Here is a 23229-nt window from a genome sequence, read left to right on the forward strand (position 1 = left end):
TCTGGTAATGGTCCAAAATCGCTTTGGTATTGATCATTTGAGTAGGCAATACATTTATTGATAAGTGATTCAATTTTCTTAGCATCAACTGTTGAAGACAATTTGCCAATTGAATTCATGAGATTCTGTTGTATTGATAAAATATCAGTTGGATCAGGTTTTTCCGACTTATCCGGTAAGCTGTGTTGCACAAGTTGTGGCTGTTGGTTGTGGTTGTGGTTATGGTTGTGGTTATGGTTCGTATTGTGATTGGGAGATAATTGTGGTAACGGCATTGGTTGTTGTTGTTGTTGTTGTTGTAATTGTGGTAATGGTTGAGCAGGCGAAGGTAATTGCTGTGAATGTTGTGGTTGAACTCGTTGTTGACCAATATTTTGTACATCATCGACTTTGGCAAATGCAACATATAAGATATTTCCTGGTACTAATTCTAAATGATTAAAACTAGCTTTCAATGACATGGCAGTGTCAATACTTGTACATTCAACCAATGCTAATTTTGAAGTGGTAGTAGTAGTAATTCTAATTCCATGAATATTACCCATCCTTGGATTCAATGAATTTGAAAGTACTCCAAATAGTTTGTGAGCATTAATAATTAATGGCAAGTTATCGAACAACAAGTATTTTGTGGGACCCAAGTTTGGATTATCAAAACTTGTTGTAATCAAAAAACGAGTGAAATCAACATCATCAAACAATTGCGGCAGTTGATTATATGGTAATATAGAAGCCGACGATGGATTCAGTGACACGGTTTCAAACACTTGAGGGAAATGATGAGGGGCATTCAAAGACTCTGAAGGGTGTGGCAATGTGCTTTGAGAACTTATTGGAGTACCAGATATGGTTTGTGAACGTAATCGAGGAAGATTAGTTTGAAAATTATCCAATATTATCATGTCATTATTTGGAACCGAAATAAATGGAGATGTTGACACTCGAGGAGCAGATGATTTCTGTAATGATTCCGAAAATGAATCGATAGTAATACTAGGAAGGGCAGCAGTGGTGGTATAAGAACGATTTCTTGAAGTGCTTGTGGCCATTTCATGACTATGACTAACATTATTATTATGATTGACACTGGGTTCATTCCAAATTGAAAATAAAGATCCTGATCTAGCTCTAGATGTTGGTGGCGTATTCAAATGACCAATGGTTGAATCACTACCACCACTGGATATAGTATTCAATGGTGACGTTGACAAACCCAACGAAATATTGTCAATTGGTATTGAATCTTGGGAACTTCCAGTGTTCATTGGATGGAGGTTTTTTTTTTTAAACTGAACCGTAATATAGGTATTGAAAGAAAGTAATGAAATGTGAATATGAATGTGGATGGTAGAAGAAGAAGAAAAATGAAATTGAAACAATAAAACTATTATTAATATTTGGCCTGATTTTTTTTTTTTTTCGTTTGGTTGTCTAACTTCTACTTTTGTCTTTTGGTGTCAAAATAGGGGTTGGATTTGGTTTGATAATTGGTGAAAAATATTTTAAACAAAGAAAGCCAAATCCCAAAAAATAAACAAGTAAAAAAGGCAAAACTGATATTAGAAATTAAAGATTAAGAATAGAAATTACTTGAATATGTAAGATGGAAAACTAATTAGATTGAATGAATAAAACAAATTTCAATTAAAGAAACAGAAGTTCCTGAAATAAAAAATAGAAAAGAAAATACAAGGAACAACAACTAAAAATCTCAAAATGATGAAGTGTATGAGTAAGTGAAGTGAAGTGTAGTGTGTGTGTGCGCTGTTATAGTCTGAGTAATTTTTTTTGTTGAAAAATTTTGGGTGGTGGGCGGTGGGCGAAGGGCGGGACTAGAACTAAGAACTAAGAATTAAGAACGACGACACTAAAAAATAGATTCGCCAAAGGCGCAAAAGCAAAACACAACACAACAACAACAACAATAACACCCACCCACCCAAAGCAATAAAAATGCGACAACAATAAAATCTAATTCTATTTTTTTTTTCTTTTACGGGGTGGATCATTAATATGTCGTACAACATTGAAAATGTCGTGTAAAAGACACATCATCATTTAGAATAGGTGTCTTGATTCATTTGAAATTGATAACAACAACAACAACTGTTGCTGTAAGTGTGATATTTTATTACTGTTACTACTACAAGTCACAAGATAAGTGAGCAGAGAAACAATGAAGAAAAATACATAACGGGCAAGAGTAAAAAAAAAAAGGGGGAACGATCGAGGGTTTAGCAAACGATCACTACCACCATAACCACCAATAGACGATAACGAAATTATATTTTTATATCAATTGAACTTGAAACGAATCGTCAAATCAATTAGCCAAGCAAAGATTTAAAGTACTTTGTAATGAAGAAGAAGGTTGAAAGGAATTGAAAAAAACACAAGACAAGACAAAACAAGACAAAATAGTAACAACGTCATCCTACAGTGTTTAATATGGATGCGTTTTTTTAGTGGGAAGAAAAAATAGGGGGTCGATAAAACGCCCGCGAGAGTCGTCGTGGCAATCCACCACAACCCAACAAATACAAATAGGAAGACAAGGGGGGGGGGCGATCGGACGAAGAATCACAATACAAAGAGAATAGGGGGGGGGGGGGGGGCAAAATTAAGAACAACAACAGTTTATTATTATTATATCACGGCAATAAGATATCAACAATGTTTAGAATTACGCCATCACCTTTATTCAACCGATGGTTAATTGACTCGGGTTGCGGTATTAAAATTTATGTTTAATTTTTAATTCCGAAAAAAAAAAAGCATCACCAGAATCACCTTTATTGTCAATTGTTTCTATATTATAGTTAGCATTTAAAGCGTGATATTATTCTTTGACAGGTACAAAATGAATAAAACATAGACGTTTTTCATAGAAATTGGTAAAACTAAATTCTCTTAAACACCCCCCCCTAGATCCGATCCAAACCAGACCCACTAAAAATCCTCGTATTTATAATGTATGAGCCACTGTTGTTGTTATCGCGTTATGATGTTCCTTGGTCTCTGTCGTATAACTATTTTTCTTAGCGAACTAAAAACTGATTCTTAACTAAACTTTGGATGTTATTATCAATGTACATGTACTTGCTTTTTTTGAATTTAGTTTACCTAACAACAACAACAATCTGCCAGGGTGTATCAGCTATGGTTGACACTTCCAGTACTAACTCCTAATGTTAGTTAGTTTTTTTATCCAGTTCTTACAGAACTTGATTAATATTGGAATACCATGCCCCTAGATAGTCAAGTTGAGTTCATAACTCATATTTCGAATCTCTATTAATTTATTTTCTTGCTCTATATTATCTATCAATCTGCTTGGTGGATATGTGGTTTCTAGAACGTAATCAGACATTGTTCCTTTCCCTGCATATTATCTTTGACACCCACACACACACACATCCCTTATTGATTCTATTGCATTTGCAGAGGGAAACTACTCAGAATGTGTTTATGATACGTGTTATTAATATGTGCATATCCCATCTACTACATCCTTTAGTTAAATAGAATTTGTCAGGGAGTTAAGGGGGGGGGAGTGAATAGTTTGATTTCATACATTCTGTTTAGTTGTAATTCATCATTTTACAACAAGAAAAAAATCAACCACCACCCCTTTCTTTCTAATACTATTGACCAACTACTACTGAACTAACCAACTAACTACGCTTTAAAAATGTCAATTAAAATTGATCATATTCTCAAATCTAGTAAAGAACTTTATCCACGAATAATAGAAGAATTATCTAGTCAATTCACCAAGAAATATGATAAGAATACCAAAACATTTGCACAATTGAATACTTGGAAAGAAGATGAATTGACCAACACATTATTGAAACGATATCAAGAAACAGAAACTACATGGATAACTAAAGATGAATTGATTAATTTACTTGATTGGAAACTAGCCAAAGGGAAATTTAGACCAATGTTACCCAAATTAATCAAATCTAATGATAATATAGACGTGGAAGAAATAACAAAACAAGGGTATCAATACTTGTTGGATTATTTTAAATTACACACTAGTAATGACAAACAAAAACAACAACCAAAACTATTGGATAAATTTTGGGGTGAAGCTAATGATCAAGATAAAATTGAATATTCGGAAGTAATAAAGAAAAGTTTTGAAAAATTTACTTTATTAAAAGGTGTTGGTCCTGCCATGGCAAGTCTTTTAGCCAATCTTTTAATCAAAATAAATCCATATTTGACACCACCATTTTTCAGTGATGAAAGTTTTTCATTTTATTATATGGAATCATTTCGACCAGGTGAAAAAATTAAATATAATATGAAAGAATATATTGAAGAATTATTACCAGTTTATTTGGAAATTATATCTCAATATCCAGATGTGACTATGAATACATTGGAAAGAGGAGGTTGGGCATTAAAAAATTATCAAATCCAAAGAAATGAAAAATTAGCCAATATTGAAATTGAATATATTACTACTACTACTACAGATAATGATGATAATGAAGAAGAAGATATTAATAGGTTGAAATTAGATCATAAACCAGATTTGAAATTAGTTGCTTCAACACCAAGAAGAAAGAAACAAAAAAAGTGAAAAAAAAAAAAGAAAAAGAAAAGGAATAAACCAAGTAAGAAATAAATTTTCAAAATATACATTTATGTTTAGTAAAGAATTGATTATTATACTGTGTTAGTAGTAGTAGTAGTAGTAGTAGGACCCTGAATACAATGTGTTGTTTTCGGTGTTATCTAAATTGCATTGTAAAGCCGGAGTTGTTTATAAATGAATGGGCAAATTTTTTTTTTAAAAAAAAGAGTAACAATTTGCATCATACCAAATCTCGAAAATGATACAAAAAGAGTGAACTACAATCGAATTCACACCTTTAGTTGTTGTTAAGAACCTAACACGTTTTTTTTAATAGGGTAGATAAATCATATCTGAGGAGGTAAGAAATTAAATGTAGATTAGAAGTGAATAACTTAGTGTTAAGTCGAGTTATTATGTGGTTTTTTTTTTTACAAACAAGCTTTACAATGTATTGTTTGATAGGCAAAACACCATTAAGAAATCATTAACAACAATATAAGCTATTAGTTAGCCACGTGTAATAGTCCCTTACAAATACGCCAAGTAGGATTTTCTATAAACATTTATGAAATTTTTTTTCGTATAATTTGACGATCAAAATTTGATGGGGGAAGAGAATATTTGATGAAACACTCATTCTTTCACTTTGTCTCAAATGTTTCAAAAAGTTAAATTAACCAGATTATTAGAAATTGACGAGAAAGTTGATCCGGAAACTAGGCCGAAGAAGAAGAACAGCAGGGCGTTCATTTTTCTTGACTTTTGATTGGGGGAAGGGGGGGATGGGGGATTTTGGAATTCACTCCAGCCTAGAAAAATGTAAAAAGAAACAAAAAATTCTATGTCAGCTTTTGTGTATTTATTAGATCGTCTTCTTCTGAAGGGTTAAAAAATTCCAATGAAACAACCTCAACAACAACCCCAACAACAACAACAGAAGTAATAGTAGTATTGGTAATATTAAATTTCAATTACCAAAAGAGAAGTAATATTAAAAATAGAAACAAAAAAAGAAATTTCTTTTTCCCTTTTCTTGCTTTGTTTTCATTTTCTCTTTCTTCTTTCTTCTTCTTCCAACTAAACAACAACAAACAACTGAAAAACTAAAACTAAAAAAAATTTAATTCCTCGAATCAAATTACTTTTCATTACATATATTTATATAACACCCATCTTACCCAACAAAACTAGTTTTATTAATATTGCTGAAATAGAAAGTAAAAGAAATCAGCAACTTCTTACTATTATTATTATTATCATGACAGTTAAATCACAACATCCAATTATTGATTCATTCAAACAAGCTAATCAAGATCAACTTTTCCAATATTATGATTCATTGACAATAAATCAACAACAAGAATTTATAGATCAATTGTCAACTATTGAAGAACCAGCTAAATTGATTTCTACTGTGGAACAAGCGATTCAATTTTCTCAAACCAATTCTACATCAAGAAATTTCACTCAATTACCTAATGAACAAACAGCATCAACTTTAGATTTATCAAAAGACATTTTACAAAATTGGACCGAATTAGGTTTAAAAGCCATTGGTAATGGAGAAGTTGCCGTTTTATTGATGGCAGGAGGTCAAGGAACTAGATTAGGTTCAAGTGCTCCCAAAGGTTGTTTTAATATTGAATTACCATCACAAAAATCATTATTTCAAATTCAAGCTGAAAAAATTTTGAAAATTGAACAATTAGCTCAACAATATTTGAAATCGACTGAAAAACCAATTATTAATTGGTATATTATGACTAGTGGTCCTACTAGAAATGCTACTGAATCATTTTTCATTGAAAATAATTATTTTGGTTTAAATTCTCATCAAGTGATTTTTTTCAATCAAGGAACGTTGCCATGTTTTAATTTACAAGGCAATAAAATCTTATTAGAACTGAAAAATTCAATTTGTCAATCACCCGATGGTAATGGTGGATTATATAAGGCATTAAAAGATAATGGAATACTAGATGATTTGAATTCTAAGGGCATCAAACATATTCATATGTATTGTGTTGATAATTGTTTAGTTAAAGTTGCTGATCCAATTTTCATTGGATTTGCCATTGCCAAAAAATTTGATTTGGCAACAAAAGTGGTTAGAAAAAGAGACGCTAATGAAAGTGTTGGATTAATTGTTTTAGATCAAGATAATCAAAAACCTTGTGTTATTGAATATAGTGAAATTTCTCAAGAATTGGCTAACAAAAAAGACCCTCAAGATTCTTCTAAATTATTTTTAAGAGCTGCTAATATTGTTAATCATTATTATTCAGTGGAATTTTTAAATAAAATGATTCCTAAATGGATTTCATCTCAAAAATATTTACCATTCCATATAGCTAAAAAGAAAATCCCAAGTTTGAATTTAGAAAATGGAGAATTTTATAAACCAACTGAACCAAATGGTATTAAATTAGAACAATTCATTTTCGATGTTTTCCCATCAGTCGAATTAAATAAATTTGGTTGTTTAGAAGTCGATCGTTTAGATGAATTTTCTCCATTGAAAAACGCCGATGGTGCTAAAAATGATACTCCAACAACTTGTAGAAATCATTACCTTGAAAGAAGTTCCAAATGGGTTATTCAAAATGGTGGAGTTATCGATAATCAAGGATTAGTTGAAGTTGATAGTAAAACTAGTTATGGTGGTGAAGGTTTAGAATTTGTTAATGGTAAACATTTCAAAAATGGCGATATTATTTAATGTAAACTTTTTTAGTTACTAAAGTCATAATATAATATAATATAATATAATATAATGTGCGCTATGCTATTTATTATATAGAGATTATAGAGAGAAATGGAATACATATTACTAGCTTGGTGGGGGGAGGTGTTTCAATTTTTAATCAATTGTTCAACTCTAAATTTTTCATATATCTTTTCAACAGTAACATCTTTAAATTCTTGTAAATGAGTTTCAAATATTATATTTTTCAATATTTTAAAATCACAAATATTTTTATCTTCAATTTGGATACTTCCCCATTTAGTATTTCTAACAATCTCATTTTGTGGGTCACCAACAATTGAATTCGATCCAATAATAGCAAATGGAATTGATTTATTCAATTCACTAAGATAATTATATTCTTTAGCTGATAAAGTCATATATTCTTCAATATCACCATCTCGTTTATAATGATGATCAGCATTAGCATCAGCACCAGCATCAGCACCAGCATCATCATTCAGTTTAGATAAGAAATTGAATATTTGAATCTTATTTTCCAGTATATCTCTATTGATGGCATGTTTACATTGAATTAATTCAATATCAGTTAATCCATCTCGTTTAGCAATTATTGGTAATAAATTGATTCGATGACATATCTTTGTCATCATAGAAATATCAAATTTTGATAATCTATGGTTAGTGTTAGTAATTCAATCACCTAATAAGTATCACACTTTGACATATTAGTTTTTGTTTTACTCACCCTTTAACATTGGCATTAATAAAATATAATCCAAGATGAAGTCTATTATCTTGTAAATTTGGATTTCGACAAATTTTCAATTCTTCATGTAAAATTGCTCGATGTTTATTTTCAATAAATGATAATAAAGTATCACCATGAGAATCATTATGAACATTAAATCCAAAATTATTAGTAACTGAGATTTTAAGTTTAATTGGTATTGATCTTGGACAACATTCTATATAATTTATCACCAACCTGACCAAACCAAATTGGACAAGAAGGAGGAACTGTTAATAAATTCATTCTTTTTGTTTGATAAACAAAATGACAAAAAAAAAAAAAAACAAACACATACCAAATGAATTGGTTTCAATTGAAAATTCATTATTATTAGAAGAGTTTTCAGAAAATTCACTATTGCTTGTGCCTGCTATGCTTGAATGTGATGTATTTGGAATTGGTTGGTTGATTTGATAATATGGTTGATTAATTAATGTATTGATAAATGTTTTCTTTCCCAAGTCGTTTACTCCTACAACTAACAAGTTGAAATTGATTCCTTTCTTCAATTTCTTCTTATGTCTAATCTGTTCAGCAGTATAAATCATGTGGTTGGAATCAAGAGTAGTTGATGGAGAAGTGGGATTAACAGTTGACAGTTCTCTTTTTTTGTTTGTTTGTTTGGTTTTGTTTTGTTTGGTTTGCAACCACTTTTGGTTGTAAGTAAATGAAAAGCAAACCAGGAATCTGCTTACTATATAAACTGACCTACGATTATTGCTTGTCATAGATAATGAATTTGTTTATAATAACTCTTATTCTATGAACACCTATCACACACCAAGATAAACTATGCAATTAGTTTATTCATTTGTTCAACAGTATAATCCAAAACATATGTCTGTTCCACCATTTCCTCAATTCTATTATAATGACGTTCATTATAAGGTATAATGCTCTCCATAATCTTCATCAAACCTGGAACTTCAGTTAATTTATCCACAGCAAAATTGTTCAACACCACATTCAATAACTTTTGACTGATTTCAAAGAATTTGAAATTGACATTCCAATCACGGATTTTCTTAAACAATTTAACCAATTGTCCATCATCCAATAAACTTATAGTATTCTCTAAGCTAAATGACCCAATTATAGAATCTTTATCATCATTTGTTTCAATACTAGATTTGATCACATTATATAATCTCATTGAATGATCCAAAGTCAATGCCAATAAAAAGGCATTACTCCAATCTTTATTTTTGATATAGTTACTCAAACTTTGTTCTTGCTCTATTTTTTCTTTAGCTTGTAATTCTTTAAATTTGACCTCTTCTTCAGTATTATCTGTCCAAAAGCTTAATTTCCCATCGGCATCAGCAGTAGTGAAATATTCTCCATCATTTTTCAAATCCATGGCCCAAATTCTTTGATCATGATTATCCAAAGATTTAATAATTTCTCCTTGTTTATAATCCCAAAGTTTAATCAATCCATCAGCACCACATGATAATAATTGAGGATGTTCTCTATTGAAAAATTTCACTCTTTGAACCGAATTAGTATGTCCTTCTAATGTTTTCTTACATGAAAAATCCAATAATGACCAAACTTTAATTGTTTTATCTCCACTTCCAGTGACTATCAATTTATCAAATTTATAAAAATTTATATCCCATAATCCACGTTTATGACCTTTTAAAACCCCAATAGTTTCTCCACTATCAGTTTGCCATACTTTCCCCAACTTATCATACGAAGCAGTAGCAAAATATTCATCATTAGGTGAAACATCAATGGAATTAATATCTTTATCATGAGCTCTTCTAGTGTATTCTGAAGTTTTCACTATGGAATTCGGTGTATTTGGTATTTTCCATTTTTTAATCGTTAAATCAGTCGATCCAGTGACTAAAAATTTGGGTTCATTTTGTGATTTAGATAAACTAATGGCAGTGATAGCGCCAGCATGACCTTGGAATCTAGCAAATGGTTCAAAATCTTGTAATTCACCATTCCAACGCCATAATCTAGCTTCATTATCTTTAGAAGCAGTGGCTATCCATTTACCATCAGTAGATACATCAACAGCATTAAGAATATCTGTATGTCCCTCATACACTCTCAATTCCAATGGTTTCTCAATATCAACAATTCTCAATGCTGGAGAATTTGTTGCCATTGCTAAGAGATTGAATTCAGGACCAACATATTTAATGTCAGCGATAATACCTTGATTTCCGGCAATTCTTTTCACAATGGGGAATTCAACAATTTCATCACCTTGACCATGACCATGACCATGACCTGGTGTTAATTCTTGTAAATCTAGTTCAATCAAAGTTTGATCACTAATCACTAAATATAAATTATTATTATACAATTTTATGACATCAATAATTAATAATTCTTCATTGGTCTTTAATGGGATAGGTGATCTACCTATCATTTCTCCTGATTTGATATCCCATATTTTCAAAACATTTTCCAGTCCACCAGTATAAAAATATTGTCTATCATCAATTAAACTAACAAACCCTGCTGCTTCAATTTGTTCATTTATTGGAAATGTATTTATTGTTTTGAAATTCTTGGTGTTGTAAATAATCACCACATTGTCTCTACCACCCGATATGAATAAATCACCATCTTGATCAAATCCAACTCCTCTAACGGCCGTATTGTGATCTTTTAAAGTATGAATACATCTTCTTTTCACCAAATCCCAAATTTTAACTGTACCCATCGTATCACCACTAGCTAATCTCCAATCTTGAGAATTCAATTCACCATGGAAAGTTAATGAACAAATTGTTGTCCCATGACCTTTCAATGAATGAGTAACATAACCATTTTCAATATCCCATACAGTGATAACCCCATCAGAACCACCAAAGGCAAATAAACTAGATGTAGAATCAACACTAGAAATGTATACTGGTGATGGTAATTTAAAATTTTTAATTACTGAGCCTTTGTTGAGATCAAAAATTCTTAATAATTGAGATTGTGATATCATCGCTAAATAGGACCCATCAGGGGTGATTGTTAAATTAGTGATAACTTCTCCATCACCAGGAATTTTGTATATTATTTCATTGGTGTCTAAATTGGTAATTATAACATCTTCATTTAATGGAGTGGCTAATAATAATTCACCGTTGGAAGTAGAAATACTGGCACTTGTCCCACCAACATAAATTGGTTCAATGTCAGTATGTGCATATGTTGTTTTTAGAACATCCATGGTATGATATTAAGAATATAATCTGTATAGTAAAGAGTTCTATAAAGTTTTTATTGTATTATATATTCCCCTTTTCTTTGAAGAGTTTTTTTTTTTTTTTTCATTTTTTTTTTCGCTTCGTTTTGCTTTGCTTTGCTTTGCTTTGATGATGATGAGCATCGCGAGAAGGCGATATCATTGCTACCAAATGCGTATATAAACTCCTATTCTAAATCCATTCCATTCCTAATGATTTTGCAGTGTTTTGCATATACATTTCAATATAATCTTCTAATCCCTTACCTTTACCACCAAATCTATCACCAGATAATATTTGTCTTAATCTAACAATATAAAACATGAATCCTGACAACAATAATGTGATTTTTATTCTAACAAGATCCCAATAATTTCCAAATTTCAAATCCTTCTCTTGTAATAATGCATTAATCAGCTCTTTGGTTAATAAATTAATTCTATTTACTGGACTTCCAAAACTTTGGTTTAAATTTTGTATCATTCTCATTGTTCTTGATAAAAATGGGAGTTCACCAGGAAATTTCTTTTGATCACCTATAAAATCTCGGAATAAATCAGATATATTACGATTATCTTCATCTTCATTTTTATTTGCATTTGCATTTGCATTTGCATTGCTTTGTACTTCAGGACTAAGTAATACGGGTCGTAATTGCACCACTGTAGCAAATAAATCAATAGAAGATATCCCCCATTCTCTACCAATTTGTTCAATACCTTTAGTATTCAACAGAAACAAATAGCGCCAAAGATTACAATATTGTAACCTAAATGAATCCGATAACGTAATGTACAATCCATGATCGATTAAAACCAATTGTTGTTTATTCTTGGAATCAAATCGAACCAATAAATTTCCTGGATGAGGATCAGAATGGATAAAACCATATTCAAAAATCTGTCTACCAAATAATTTTATATACTGTTTCATAATTAAAGTTAAATCATAGTTTTGATCCAATAATGTTTGTTTATTAGTTAATGGAATTCCATTTATCCATTCGGCAGTAAGCACCTGTTTAGTTGTTAAATGAGGATAATTTTTAGGAAGTTTTATATTATCATATTTCAAACTTGAATCTTTATCAATGAATTTTTTCAATTTTTCAGAATTTTGCATTTCATGAACAAAATCAGTTTCTTTAATCAATTGTTCAGATATATATTTCGTAAACATACTCAAAGGAATATCAAACACTTTTTCATATACTTTGGAAATAAATCGATAAATCATTAAATCAACAACCACTTGTTTCTCAATATAACCATGTTGAACTTTTATGGCAACTTCTTCTCCATTTTTCAATTTCCCATAATGAACTTGAGCAATCGATGCACTGGCAATAGGTTCATGATTAATGGTTTCAAATAATCGAATTTGATAATCATCACCCAAATTTTCCTTTAAAATCCGATCAATGTCTTGCCAACTTTGTACTGGGGCTTGATCATACAATTGTGGGAATTTCTTTTGATAAGCAAGTGGGAAAAGATTCCCTTGATTGGCAATTGCTTGTCCTAATTTAATATATAACCCTTTGTTGGTAGTTAATAAATGTAATAATTTATCAGAAGCAATTTCATGCAAATCATCAATGTTTTGGTAAGAATTGGAATTGAACCCATATGCATAGGCTATCCATAATAATACATATACTGCTCTTACTGAACGTGTCATTAATGATGAATAATAATGGTTGTCAATATAGTAAGCCGTTCCCAACCCTGTAGCAACAATGGCTACACCATACACCAATGGTCGGAATTTACCTTGCGGTTTGAGTTTGAATTTGAGTTTGGGTTTAGGTTTAGGTTTAGGTTTAGGTCTGGGGTTAATGGGTTTGAAACTAGTGATTGGTATTTTAGTATTCATATAACGATGGAAATATATTGATTTGACCAGTTTCTTTGGCCGATTCATATAAATCAATGATTGTCTAAACATATGGTGTGAATTTAATGTGAAGTGTATAAGCTATCTTCTTCCAACCCCACCCTATCCCATCAACAGCAATTAAAGTTGTGTGGTGGAGGAGGTGGAGGAGGAGGAGTGAGTTGAGAAAAAAAGTATAAAGTAAATATCAATAAAAAAAAAGTCACGTGTTACATAAGTACAACATGAATTCCATGATGACAACAAATGCCTAATATATTAGTTTCATATGACGTGTATCTTGATTTGGTTACTGCAAATGATGTTGGCCGCTGGAGATTTAGATGTGTATTTTATTTTGATGATAACCACGCCAGGAGTAACAAGCTAACCAATTTTTCGAGATACATAGAATGAGTCTGGGGAAGATGACAAGTTTACGAGATAACCCATTAACCCATTAAATTATACTCTTATTGTGTTTATAATTGTCAAGTCTTATATAGTATTATCAACTGATTCTGTTTAATTTTATTGGTGGATTATTCCGTTAATCGGATCACCCTTTGTTTTAAGGCGTACTATACCACAAAAATTTGTTTCGGATTTATCGATTTTCGTAAAAAAAGTAAGCAAACAAACAAACAATGCATAGTTAAACAAACTAAAAAAGACAAGACATAATAATAATCACCACCATGGACAATTAGCATTTGAATCAATAAATAAATATTTCATGATGATACAAATTGGACTGATTTAGTTTGTTTAGAAGTAAATAGATATGGACACATCATGATCAAACCAATATTGGGAACCAAAAAAATAAGAAGAGTAATATGTATCATCATCGGTTTATTTTGTATACTACTATTGATAGGCATATTCAAACACAATTCCACTAATTCAGTCAACAATGAAGCTTCAAATTTTACGGTTGACTTTGAAGAGCCACTGTATACTTTCCCTAAGACGGTGCTATTTGAAAACAACAACAATTTGGATGATTTATTATTAGCAAAGAAGAATAATTGGAAGTTTCAATCCAATGTATACAACCAATTGTTTATGGATCATTCAATTGAGTCGGTTTTATCACTATCATTTAATCAAAGATGTGAATTATTGATTCGTAACATAATATCTCAAAAAGTATCATGGATATTTGATCCATTAGAAACTTTTGAAATCAATTATGAATCAGAAGATTATATTCAATTTATTCAACAAGAAGGAATAAAGTTGAATAAAAAATTTGAAAAGATTAAGAACAATTTGAAATTTAAGACTTCATTGAATAATTTCATAAAAGATGAATATAAAATCATCAGATCAAAACAATATGAACAAAAAATAATTGATCAATTGACAATTCTTCGAATCTTTAATAAATGTTTCATTAAGAATGGCTCAAAGGATCAAAATGATTTAGTTGATAGAATAATTCAAGAACAACAAAAATTAGTTACCAAAGCTAATTCAGCTGCTAATGGACAACTGGAATTGGAATTGGAATTGAAATTGAAATTGAAATTAACTGAAAATGAAAAAATGGTACTGGAATTAGTAGAAGATTATGTTACTTTAGGAAAACGTGTTTATCCATGGATATCACAACGATTTCCATTTTATGAACGTTGGAATGGTGATTCATACTATTATCCACCCAATTATGAAGAGATTTTTAAAGATAAGAACGAACCCCTTAAAAGTGAACGTTCAACAGTTCGAGATCTGACATCATCACCACTGATTTTTTTGAATCAATTTAAAGATGCTTCTAATGGGAAAGGTATAGTTTTATCAATCACTGAAAAACATATTGATGACACAATTAATCTTATTCGATTGTTAAGAGCTTTGAATAACAAATTACCGATCCAAATTATTTATTTTAATGATATTTCACAAAGTTCAAAAACAAAGATAATAAAAGCAGCTAGAGAAGAAATCAACAATTTCCCCAAATCATATGAAAAAGTATACCATGGTAAACAACCTAGTGTCCCACCATCACCACCACCACCACAAGAAGTTTGGTTTGTCAATATTTATGAATCAATAAATCCGCAACATAGGAATTTATTTGCAAAATTTGATTTTAAATTATTAGCTTCACTTTTCAATTCATTTAATGAGTTTATGTTGATTGATGCCGATACAATCTTGATGAAATCACCAGAATTTTTCTTCAATCATCAATCATATCAACAAACTGGAGCATTTTTTTTCAAAGATCGGTCACCATTACTTAAACGTCCAATAACCGATGGAGAATTTCTTATCAAAATGGGACCATCATCAATCGATTCAATTATGTTTGATATCCCAATGATGACACAATATACAACCCATAGAGAGTTGTTTAAAGGGTTACGTCTATATATGGAATCAGGATTAGTTATGATAGATAAACAACGACGACGTCATTTCAATTCAATTTTAATGATGAATCAACTTAAATTCATTCATCCAATTTCCAATTCAATGTGGGGGGATAAAGAATTGTTTTGGTTAGGATTTGCCATCAATGGTGATGAAAATTATAAATTTAATAATCATTTTGCTGCAGCAATTGGTCAATTAACTTCAAATCAATATAATAAAGACAGAAGAACCCCATTAAAATCTAAAGAAATATGTTCTTCACATCCGGGTCATATAAGTGATGAAGATGATCGAAGTTTATTATGGTTTAATTCAGGATTTAGGTTTTGTCATGAAGCAAACAATATTGATTATCAAGAAGAGACTAAAAATAATGTAATATTGAAATTTCTTAATGGTCGTCATCCATTGGAATTTAAGAAATATTATTCTGATCCTTTACGAATTACTCATGCAATTGTACCACCTTTGAATAAGAATTTTCAAAAAATGTATAATTATGATGAAGAACCTACTGATGGATGGACATCAGAACCAAATTGTAACAAATACATGTGGTGTGCATATTCAAGTATAGGTGGTCGAACCGGACCCGAAGAAACTAGTCATAAAGAGACACTAGATGGTTTATTGGTTGAGTATACCCCTGAAGAAATTGCATATTTCAATTACTTAGGAGATGTATGGGTTGGAAAATATTAATAAAGCCAACCAGATATAGATTTGTATATATAAAAGAAAAACTTTTTCAACCTAATGGGGGGGGAAATCATCAATCTTTGTAGATTATGTAGATTTAATTAACCTGTGCTTATACAAAATAGCGAGCCAATCAAATCAATTAACAAATCTTTCCTTCCTACCTACCTACCACTAGTTCATTTAATTAGTTACAAACATTAAATATATGTACCACCTCCTTTTAAAAAAAAGGTCCAACCCAATATTGTTAAAACATCAATATGTTCATATATCCATTTAATACTGACTACTGGTAAGGGTAAAGACCATATTACATTATTATTAGACCAATGATAATATCACCAATTAAAAATCTTCTCGTTTTCTTCAAACCCAACAAAGAAGAAGAAAAAAAACCAACCAACCAATCAATCAATCAATCAATCAACCACATAGTTTGATTATAATCAGTATACAATATTTGTACATAAATCATCATCATCATCATCATCATCAATAATGTTTTCAACATCACGTCAATTAATCAAATCATCATTAATCCATCGTTCATATTCTACTACTACTACTACTAATGGAGCACCAATAAAAGTTACAACGACAACTACTAGGAAAAAAGTTGGTGCATTTAGAGGAGGATTCATTGGATTTTTATTAGGTGTGACTACAACAGGAGGATTATCATATTATTATTTATTAGATCAATATAAATTAGCTAATACTGTTGTTATTGCTGATATTGTTGCTTTACAAAATTCAATTACTAATTTGGAAAAACATATTAAATCATTAGAAGAAAGAAAATAAAGAAGAAGAAAGAGAGGAAGAAAGAGAAAAAGAAAGAGAGGAAGAAAGAGAGGAGATGATTAATAATATTATGAAGATGATTATTGTTGTATAATATTGAAGAATTTAAAAATTGAAAGATGTTCATGTGGTTTTCTTTTTTGTTAATTATAGTAGTAGTATTGTCTATATTTATATATTTATATATACATGTTACYTATACTAATTTAAGAATACAAATATATTCCAAAATCAATATTTTATCTATTTATAATGTTGTTTTGTTGTTTTGTTTTGTTTTTGTTGTTCAAATCTGTTTAATCAACAGTATTGAATCTTTTAATAATTTTTCAAATTCATTCTTTGATAATTCTCCATTTCCAATAGCAATTTCACAATTTTTACCACCAAATTCTCCACCTTCTATAAAACTCATTAATATTTCTCTTTCATTAACGATAAATTTTAAATCGGTTTTATATGATACATGTAAATAATCATATTTTATTTTTATTGATTCTCCTTCTCCTTCTCCTCCTCCTCCATCATCATTAATAATTAATTCAATTGATGGTTTAACATTGATTTTCTCTGTTCCAGTGAAATTCAATTTTGATTCTTCCAAAAAATTGATTAAATCTGGTTGATGATTAGATAATCGGACTTTTGGAGATACTGATACTGATACTGACAGATTTTCCTCCTCGTTATTCATGGGTAATAGACTACCGAGTAATAATCTTGATACTTGAATATCACAAGGTAATTTAGGTAATGGAATGGCGACATTTTTTACGGCTTCAAGTGATAATACTTGTAATGTATAATGTAAAATTTGTCCACGATCAAGTTGAGCTTGAATTTCTACTGGTGGATATTTCAAATATTTATCAGTGATTTCATATTTATTATTATTATTATTATTATTATTTTTCTTTTTCATTTGATACATTGATGGAATTAATCGAATTGCCATACTATTGGCATATGGTTGTTCATTAAATTGTTGACGACAACCAGGTTGAGGAATCACTGGATATGAACTAATTAAATCATTCATAAATGGTGCAGAATTAACAAATTGGAATTGGAAATCTCCACTGTTAATGATTGGTTTAGGAATTAATCCATTAGATGAGGGAGTTTTTTTATTTTTCATAACAATGGTTCCAAATTGTAATGTATAAGCAGAACTAATAATCTTATCTTCATTTACTCCATTTAAATCAGATGTGAATTTTAAATCTGAAACTTGTTCATATAATTCATCAATTTGTTTTGGTGTTAAATGTTCATCAATATTGTTTGTATCTGTAGTAAATAAGGGTACCTTTTCATCAGTTTCCAGTTCAATCAATTTCAATTTATCAATCACATCAAATTTAATATCATTTTTTTTAGATTCTTCTTCATTAGATGATTCAACACTAAATTGATTTAATTCTTTTCTTAAATTTTCTAAATTAAGATTTTCAGATTGATTTGTTCTTGTTGAATCAGCATTTTCAAAATCTTCTACCAATTTTGCTATATTAGGGAATTCACTAACATCAACATCTTCATTTGAAAATTTACCTAATTCTTTACGTAAATCTTCTAAATCTTGATGAGATTGTTGTTGTTGTTGTTGTTTTGCCTTTTCTTGATTATCAAGAATTTTAGTCATATCTGGGAAATCCATTTTAGTGGTGGTGGTGGTTGTAATGGTGGTTGTATTTAATAATTTATCAATATCATCATCAAATTCTTCTTCTTCAGCATTATTACTATTGTCTTGGGGTATATCTTCATTTAAAGAAAATCTAGCATCATTTAATTCTTCCAATTCATCCAGTTCAATAAAATAATTACTCATTTTATCAAATTTATCGAAAATTAAATCATTTGATGATCTATGATCCTTTTTAAGTGGAACAAAATAATTAAATGGACGATTATACCATGGAAACAATTCTTCATTAAGAAATGGTACAAAAGGTAAAGATGAAGATTCTGATGTCAATGATTTTGTTGTAAAAATTTCATCTTTAATATGAGGATTAGAATTGATTGACCAAATTAATAATCTTTTAGCTAATGAAATTCCTTCAATATTTTTACCATAAATTTCATAAATATTACTTGTCTTTTTTGTTTTATGGAAATATACTTTAGCTATTTCTTGAATCAATTCAAAATTAATTTCAATATTTTTATCAACAATTAATGATAAATCAATACTTTCCATAGTATAATCTTGTAATAATTTATTTAATTCCGGTTCAATGAAATTCAAATCAGCTTCTGACCCAATTAATTGTAATTTATTTTTACTAAATTTACCTTTAACTTTTAATCTTAACATGTTTTTAAATAATAATGATTGATTTAATCCCAATAAATACCGTTGCCAAGGTTTTAATAATATTTGTCGATCTTCTAACATATCATTAACAATCAATTTTTTACTTTTACTGATATTCCAAACATCTAATATAATACCTTCAATTAATTTTGTTTTCACTAAAGAACTCGAACTTTTCCATCGTATTCCTGGATTAAGAGATTGTTGATGATCGTAATATTGTTTTAATTGTCCTTTAGTAAAAGCATTATTCATAGTTTTGACCAATTTTTCAAACTTCTTAATACCTATTACAGAATCAAGTGGTTTATATGTTTCTATCGAATTATAAATATCATTTCCTTCTTCATTGTCTGTTGGTTTAAAATCCATGAAAAATGATCGATCAATAATTGGTAATAATTTATCCCCCAGATCTCGTGACAGTATTCCACCACCACCACTCCCCTTGTCGCCCCTTTGCGTTTGAGTTGGTAATTTGTTTTTGGTTTTTGTTTTATATTTATTCTTCTTTTGATCATTATAAATTTGATTTGCCTTTAAAAATATCCTTTTAGAAGTATCATATAATGATTTCTCTTCTGATTTCAATTCAGGTAAAACAAAATCATCAATCGATTGAATCTTTTGCAATCGTAGCGAAGATACAGTGAAATTTCGTAGCAGACCTTGATAAGGAGTTAGATATTTATAAAAACATCTTTGAGACAGAAGAATCATGGTTGATTTAATGTATCTTTATACCTAAAAGTGTCTTGTAAGATAGGTTTTTAATCTCTTGTGACTTGAATTTGGAATTGAGATGAGAATTGGAAAAAAAAAAAAAAATTTTTTTGAAAAAAAAAAAAAAAAAAGCAAGCGCTACCAAACAGAAACTATAAGCCGTGCTACCATATGAGGGGGTTTTTTAGTTGTATGAATATTACTCTTAGTTCATAGCTTGCTTACTTGGGTGAGTTAATTCTACAAAAAATAGTGGTAAGCTAGATAGGTAATGAAGTTGCATTTATGCGTGGTTATGGAAAAAAAAAAAAAGTATTTCAAAGTGAACAAATACCATACTAAAAAGGTAGTAAGAAGTCTTTGATCGGGTTATACTGTGATTAGTTCAGGAAACAGTATGAAAAATGAGAAAGAAAGTTTTAAACTGATTGTTTCTGTTCTAGCAAAGTACCACTGTTGTTGTTACAATCTTTACGTCTTGTTGAGTGTTTATTAAAAAAGTTGAAATTCAAGGGAACTAACCTGAAACATTCAACCATATTCTTTTTAGGAATATTTAACCATTGCAGCACTGTTTTATTATTTTCTTGGTTTGTTCCATCACACACACACACGCACGCACAACCCACAAAGCAAGTAGTCATATAGAATAGTCATACTTTTGAATTGCGGGGGGGAGAACAGTTTACGAATTCTTGTTTTACAGTAACATTTCCAATAAAATGAATCAAACAATATAATGAAAACAACAGCAACAACAACAACAACAACAACAGACCCAATAGTGATATAATCAGACAAATTATATTTGAATTGCACAATTGTTAGAGATAAATGAACTAATAGGCAATATGTAGTTATTATTATTATTATTATTATTATACTCCGGTTAAGTTATCACATTGGCTGATAAATGTGTGTGTGTGTGTGTGTGTGTGTGCCACAGAAGTGTATGTGGGGAATTAGCCAAGTCAAGCCAAGTCAAGTCAAGCTAAGTTGTTATTTGTTAGTAGAAAGATATCGCCGACAGTTGCCGTTAAACTACAGAGAGAGAGAGAGTATGAGTGAGTGAGTGAGTGAGTGAGTGAGTGAGTGAGTGAGGGGGAGTGTGACCCTCAATAAAATTCTCGCTTGTTTTTACTCCTTCTCACACACACAGGCTACAGTACTACTGACTGACTGACTGACTATTAACAGTGCGGTCCTCTCTCTCTCTTACTCTTCTTCTTCGGAAGTATTGTTATAGCGAGACAATCAATGGAAACCGATGACACAAAAATTATATTGATTACGGGATCCACTCAATCAATGATCATCCATTGCAAAAAAAAAATGCCACCTCTCTAATCCTAATTAAAACAAGAGAAATGATTTGATTTAATTTAATTATTGGACTAAAAATCACAACATCATCATCATCATCGGTTATTATTCTTCTTGGTGGGGGGGAGGCGGCTTTTTCCCAATATATAAATAATTATACAATTCAACCCATTTCTAATTTTTACTCTTTTTATAAGTTTTTACTTTCTTTTTCTTTTCCCTTTCTTTTATAATCTATTACCACTCTACATATATATATATATTCAATCTTTTCAGGAAAAGATGTCAATTAGATTATATTCTAAACAATCTTTAAATACATTCAAAAAAGCTACATTTATACCCCTTACTACTACTGCTACTGCTATTACTACTACTCAATTTAGATATTTCCATGACACCCCAAATAAACAAAATGTCACTGTCAATAATATGATGCCAAGAGTTACTAAACCAACCCCAACCAACACTTTTACTACATCTCCACAATTACCTTCTACAGAATATTTAAAAGCATTTAATAATAAAGAATTGATTTCATTTTTCATGATTGGATTAGCCACATTAAATAAACCAATTTTACAACTTTGTATTAAATTATTTCCTTATGTACCCATGTCAATTATTAAAGCTCTTGTTTATCGTATTTATTGTGGTGGTGAAACCATTGATCAAGTTAAAAAAACTGGCTTAAGATTGCATGAACGAGGTATTAATAATATGATGATTTCTTTAACCATTGAAGCTTGTGATGGTAATGATAATGTTGATCCTAAATATATTGTTGAAGAAACTGCCAAATCAATTGAAACCATTTTAGTTCCTCATACTGTAGCCATGATTGAACAAGCCACCGATGACATTAATGATATACCACCAGGGTATGTTGCATTAAAACCAACAGGATTTGCTAAAGATGCAGCAAATGTATTGAAAAATTATAATACTACTATGATTAAAGAATTTGATGAATTGGTTGATAAAGCAATTATTGTTTGTCAAAAAATTTATGATTCCAATAAAGAATTGAGTCAAAAATATCCTGAAAGAGTATCACCATTTGTTGTTGGAGTTATTGATGCTGAAAAACATGAATTACAAGAAGGTGTTTATGAATTACAAAGAAGATTATATCAAAAATTTAATAAATTAAATCAACCAATTTCAATTGTTGGTACTTTACAAATGTATCTTTCTGATTCAGCCAATTTATTAACTAAAGAAGAAAATTTAGCTAATGAAAATAATTATCGTTTAGGTTTAAAATTAGTTCGTGGGGCTTATATTCATTCAGAAAAAAATCGTGATATTGTTATTCATAAAACTAAACAAGATACTGATAATAATTATAATTCCGGGATTTCTTATTGTATTGATTCTATTTTAAATCAAAATCAAAATCAAAATGGCTCTACTATTGGTCATTTAGTTGTTGCTTCTCATAATGCTGAATCAATGAGATTAGCCAGTGATAAAGTTTATAATCCAATGAATGAATCCAATAAAAATAAAACTAATGTTGTTTTAGGTCAATTATTAGGTATGGCTGATAATGTTACTTATGATTTAATTACTAATAATAAAATTGGTAATGTTATCAAATATGTTCCATGGGGTCCACCATTAGAAACTAAAGAATATTTATTAAGAAGATTAGAAGAAAATGGTGATGCTGTCAAAAATGATAATGGTTGGCCTTTAGTTAAAGCTTCATTTAAAATGTTAACCAAAAGATTATTTGGAAGTGGTTAAACCAGGGAAGGAGGAGGAGGAGGAGGAAGAGGTCTGGTC

At 30.0% G+C, this 23229-nt stretch overlaps 10 protein-coding genes across 10 annotated transcripts; 5 read left to right on the forward strand and 5 right to left on the reverse strand. All coding sequences in view use genetic code 12, as the record gives it.

The window, feature by feature from the left end:
• Window positions 1-101: 101 nt before the first annotated feature.
• CAALFM_C502510CA (uncharacterized protein) lies at window positions 102-1265 on the reverse strand (the record flags this gene model as incomplete). Its single annotated transcript, XM_715478.2, has 1 exon — window positions 102-1265. A coding segment is annotated over one exon (1164 nt), but the record flags the coding sequence as incomplete, so codon positions are not given.
• A 2426-nt stretch (window positions 1266-3691) lies between these two features.
• CAALFM_C502520WA (uncharacterized protein) lies at window positions 3692-4597 on the forward strand (the record flags this gene model as incomplete). The annotated part of the gene is made up of 1 exon (XM_715479.1): window positions 3692-4597. One exon carries the CDS (start codon window positions 3692-3694, stop codon window positions 4595-4597), a length of 906 nt encoding a protein of 301 aa, XP_720572.1.
• A 1255-nt stretch (window positions 4598-5852) lies between these two features.
• Window positions 5853-7313, forward strand: UAP1 (UDP-N-acetylglucosamine diphosphorylase; the record flags this gene model as incomplete). The annotated part of the gene is made up of 1 exon (XM_715480.2): window positions 5853-7313. The coding sequence occupies one exon, from the start codon at window positions 5853-5855 to the stop codon at window positions 7311-7313; it is 1461 nt and encodes a 486-aa protein (XP_720573.2).
• Window positions 7314-7447: 134 nt separating this feature from the next.
• On the reverse strand, window positions 7448-8822 carry SPR28 (Spr28p; the record flags this gene model as incomplete). Its single annotated transcript, XM_019475420.1, has 3 exons — window positions 7448-7976; window positions 8050-8269; window positions 8390-8822. The coding sequence occupies 3 exons, from the start codon at window positions 8820-8822 to the stop codon at window positions 7448-7450; spliced, it is 1182 nt and encodes a 393-aa protein (XP_019330965.1).
• Window positions 8823-8884: 62 nt separating this feature from the next.
• Window positions 8885-11284, reverse strand: UTP13 (Utp13p; the record flags this gene model as incomplete). Its single annotated transcript, XM_715483.2, has 1 exon — window positions 8885-11284. One exon carries the CDS (start codon window positions 11282-11284, stop codon window positions 8885-8887), a length of 2400 nt encoding a protein of 799 aa, XP_720576.2.
• A 208-nt stretch (window positions 11285-11492) lies between these two features.
• On the reverse strand, window positions 11493-13247 carry CAALFM_C502560CA (uncharacterized protein; the record flags this gene model as incomplete). The annotated part of the gene is made up of 1 exon (XM_715484.2): window positions 11493-13247. The coding sequence occupies one exon, from the start codon at window positions 13245-13247 to the stop codon at window positions 11493-11495; it is 1755 nt and encodes a 584-aa protein (XP_720577.1).
• A 723-nt stretch (window positions 13248-13970) lies between these two features.
• On the forward strand, window positions 13971-16265 carry MNN13 (Mnn13p; the record flags this gene model as incomplete). The annotated part of the gene is made up of 1 exon (XM_715485.2): window positions 13971-16265. The coding sequence occupies one exon, from the start codon at window positions 13971-13973 to the stop codon at window positions 16263-16265; it is 2295 nt and encodes a 764-aa protein (XP_720578.2).
• Window positions 16266-16763: 498 nt separating this feature from the next.
• Window positions 16764-17069, forward strand: CAALFM_C502580WA (uncharacterized protein; the record flags this gene model as incomplete). The annotated part of the gene is made up of 1 exon (XM_715486.2): window positions 16764-17069. One exon carries the CDS (start codon window positions 16764-16766, stop codon window positions 17067-17069), a length of 306 nt encoding a protein of 101 aa, XP_720579.1.
• A 286-nt stretch (window positions 17070-17355) lies between these two features.
• On the reverse strand, window positions 17356-20112 carry CAALFM_C502590CA (uncharacterized protein; the record flags this gene model as incomplete). The annotated part of the gene is made up of 1 exon (XM_715488.2): window positions 17356-20112. The coding sequence occupies one exon, from the start codon at window positions 20110-20112 to the stop codon at window positions 17356-17358; it is 2757 nt and encodes a 918-aa protein (XP_720581.2).
• Window positions 20113-21720: 1608 nt separating this feature from the next.
• Window positions 21721-23190, forward strand: PUT1 (proline dehydrogenase; the record flags this gene model as incomplete). The annotated part of the gene is made up of 1 exon (XM_715489.2): window positions 21721-23190. One exon carries the CDS (start codon window positions 21721-21723, stop codon window positions 23188-23190), a length of 1470 nt encoding a protein of 489 aa, XP_720582.1.
• Between the last annotated feature and the right edge of the window lie 39 nt (window positions 23191-23229).

The sequence above is a fragment of the Candida albicans genome, chromosome 5 (genome assembly GCF_000182965.3).
Source record: "Candida albicans SC5314 chromosome 5, complete sequence".
In the NCBI taxonomy this organism is placed as follows: Eukaryota; Fungi; Ascomycota; class Pichiomycetes; order Serinales; family Debaryomycetaceae; genus Candida; species Candida albicans.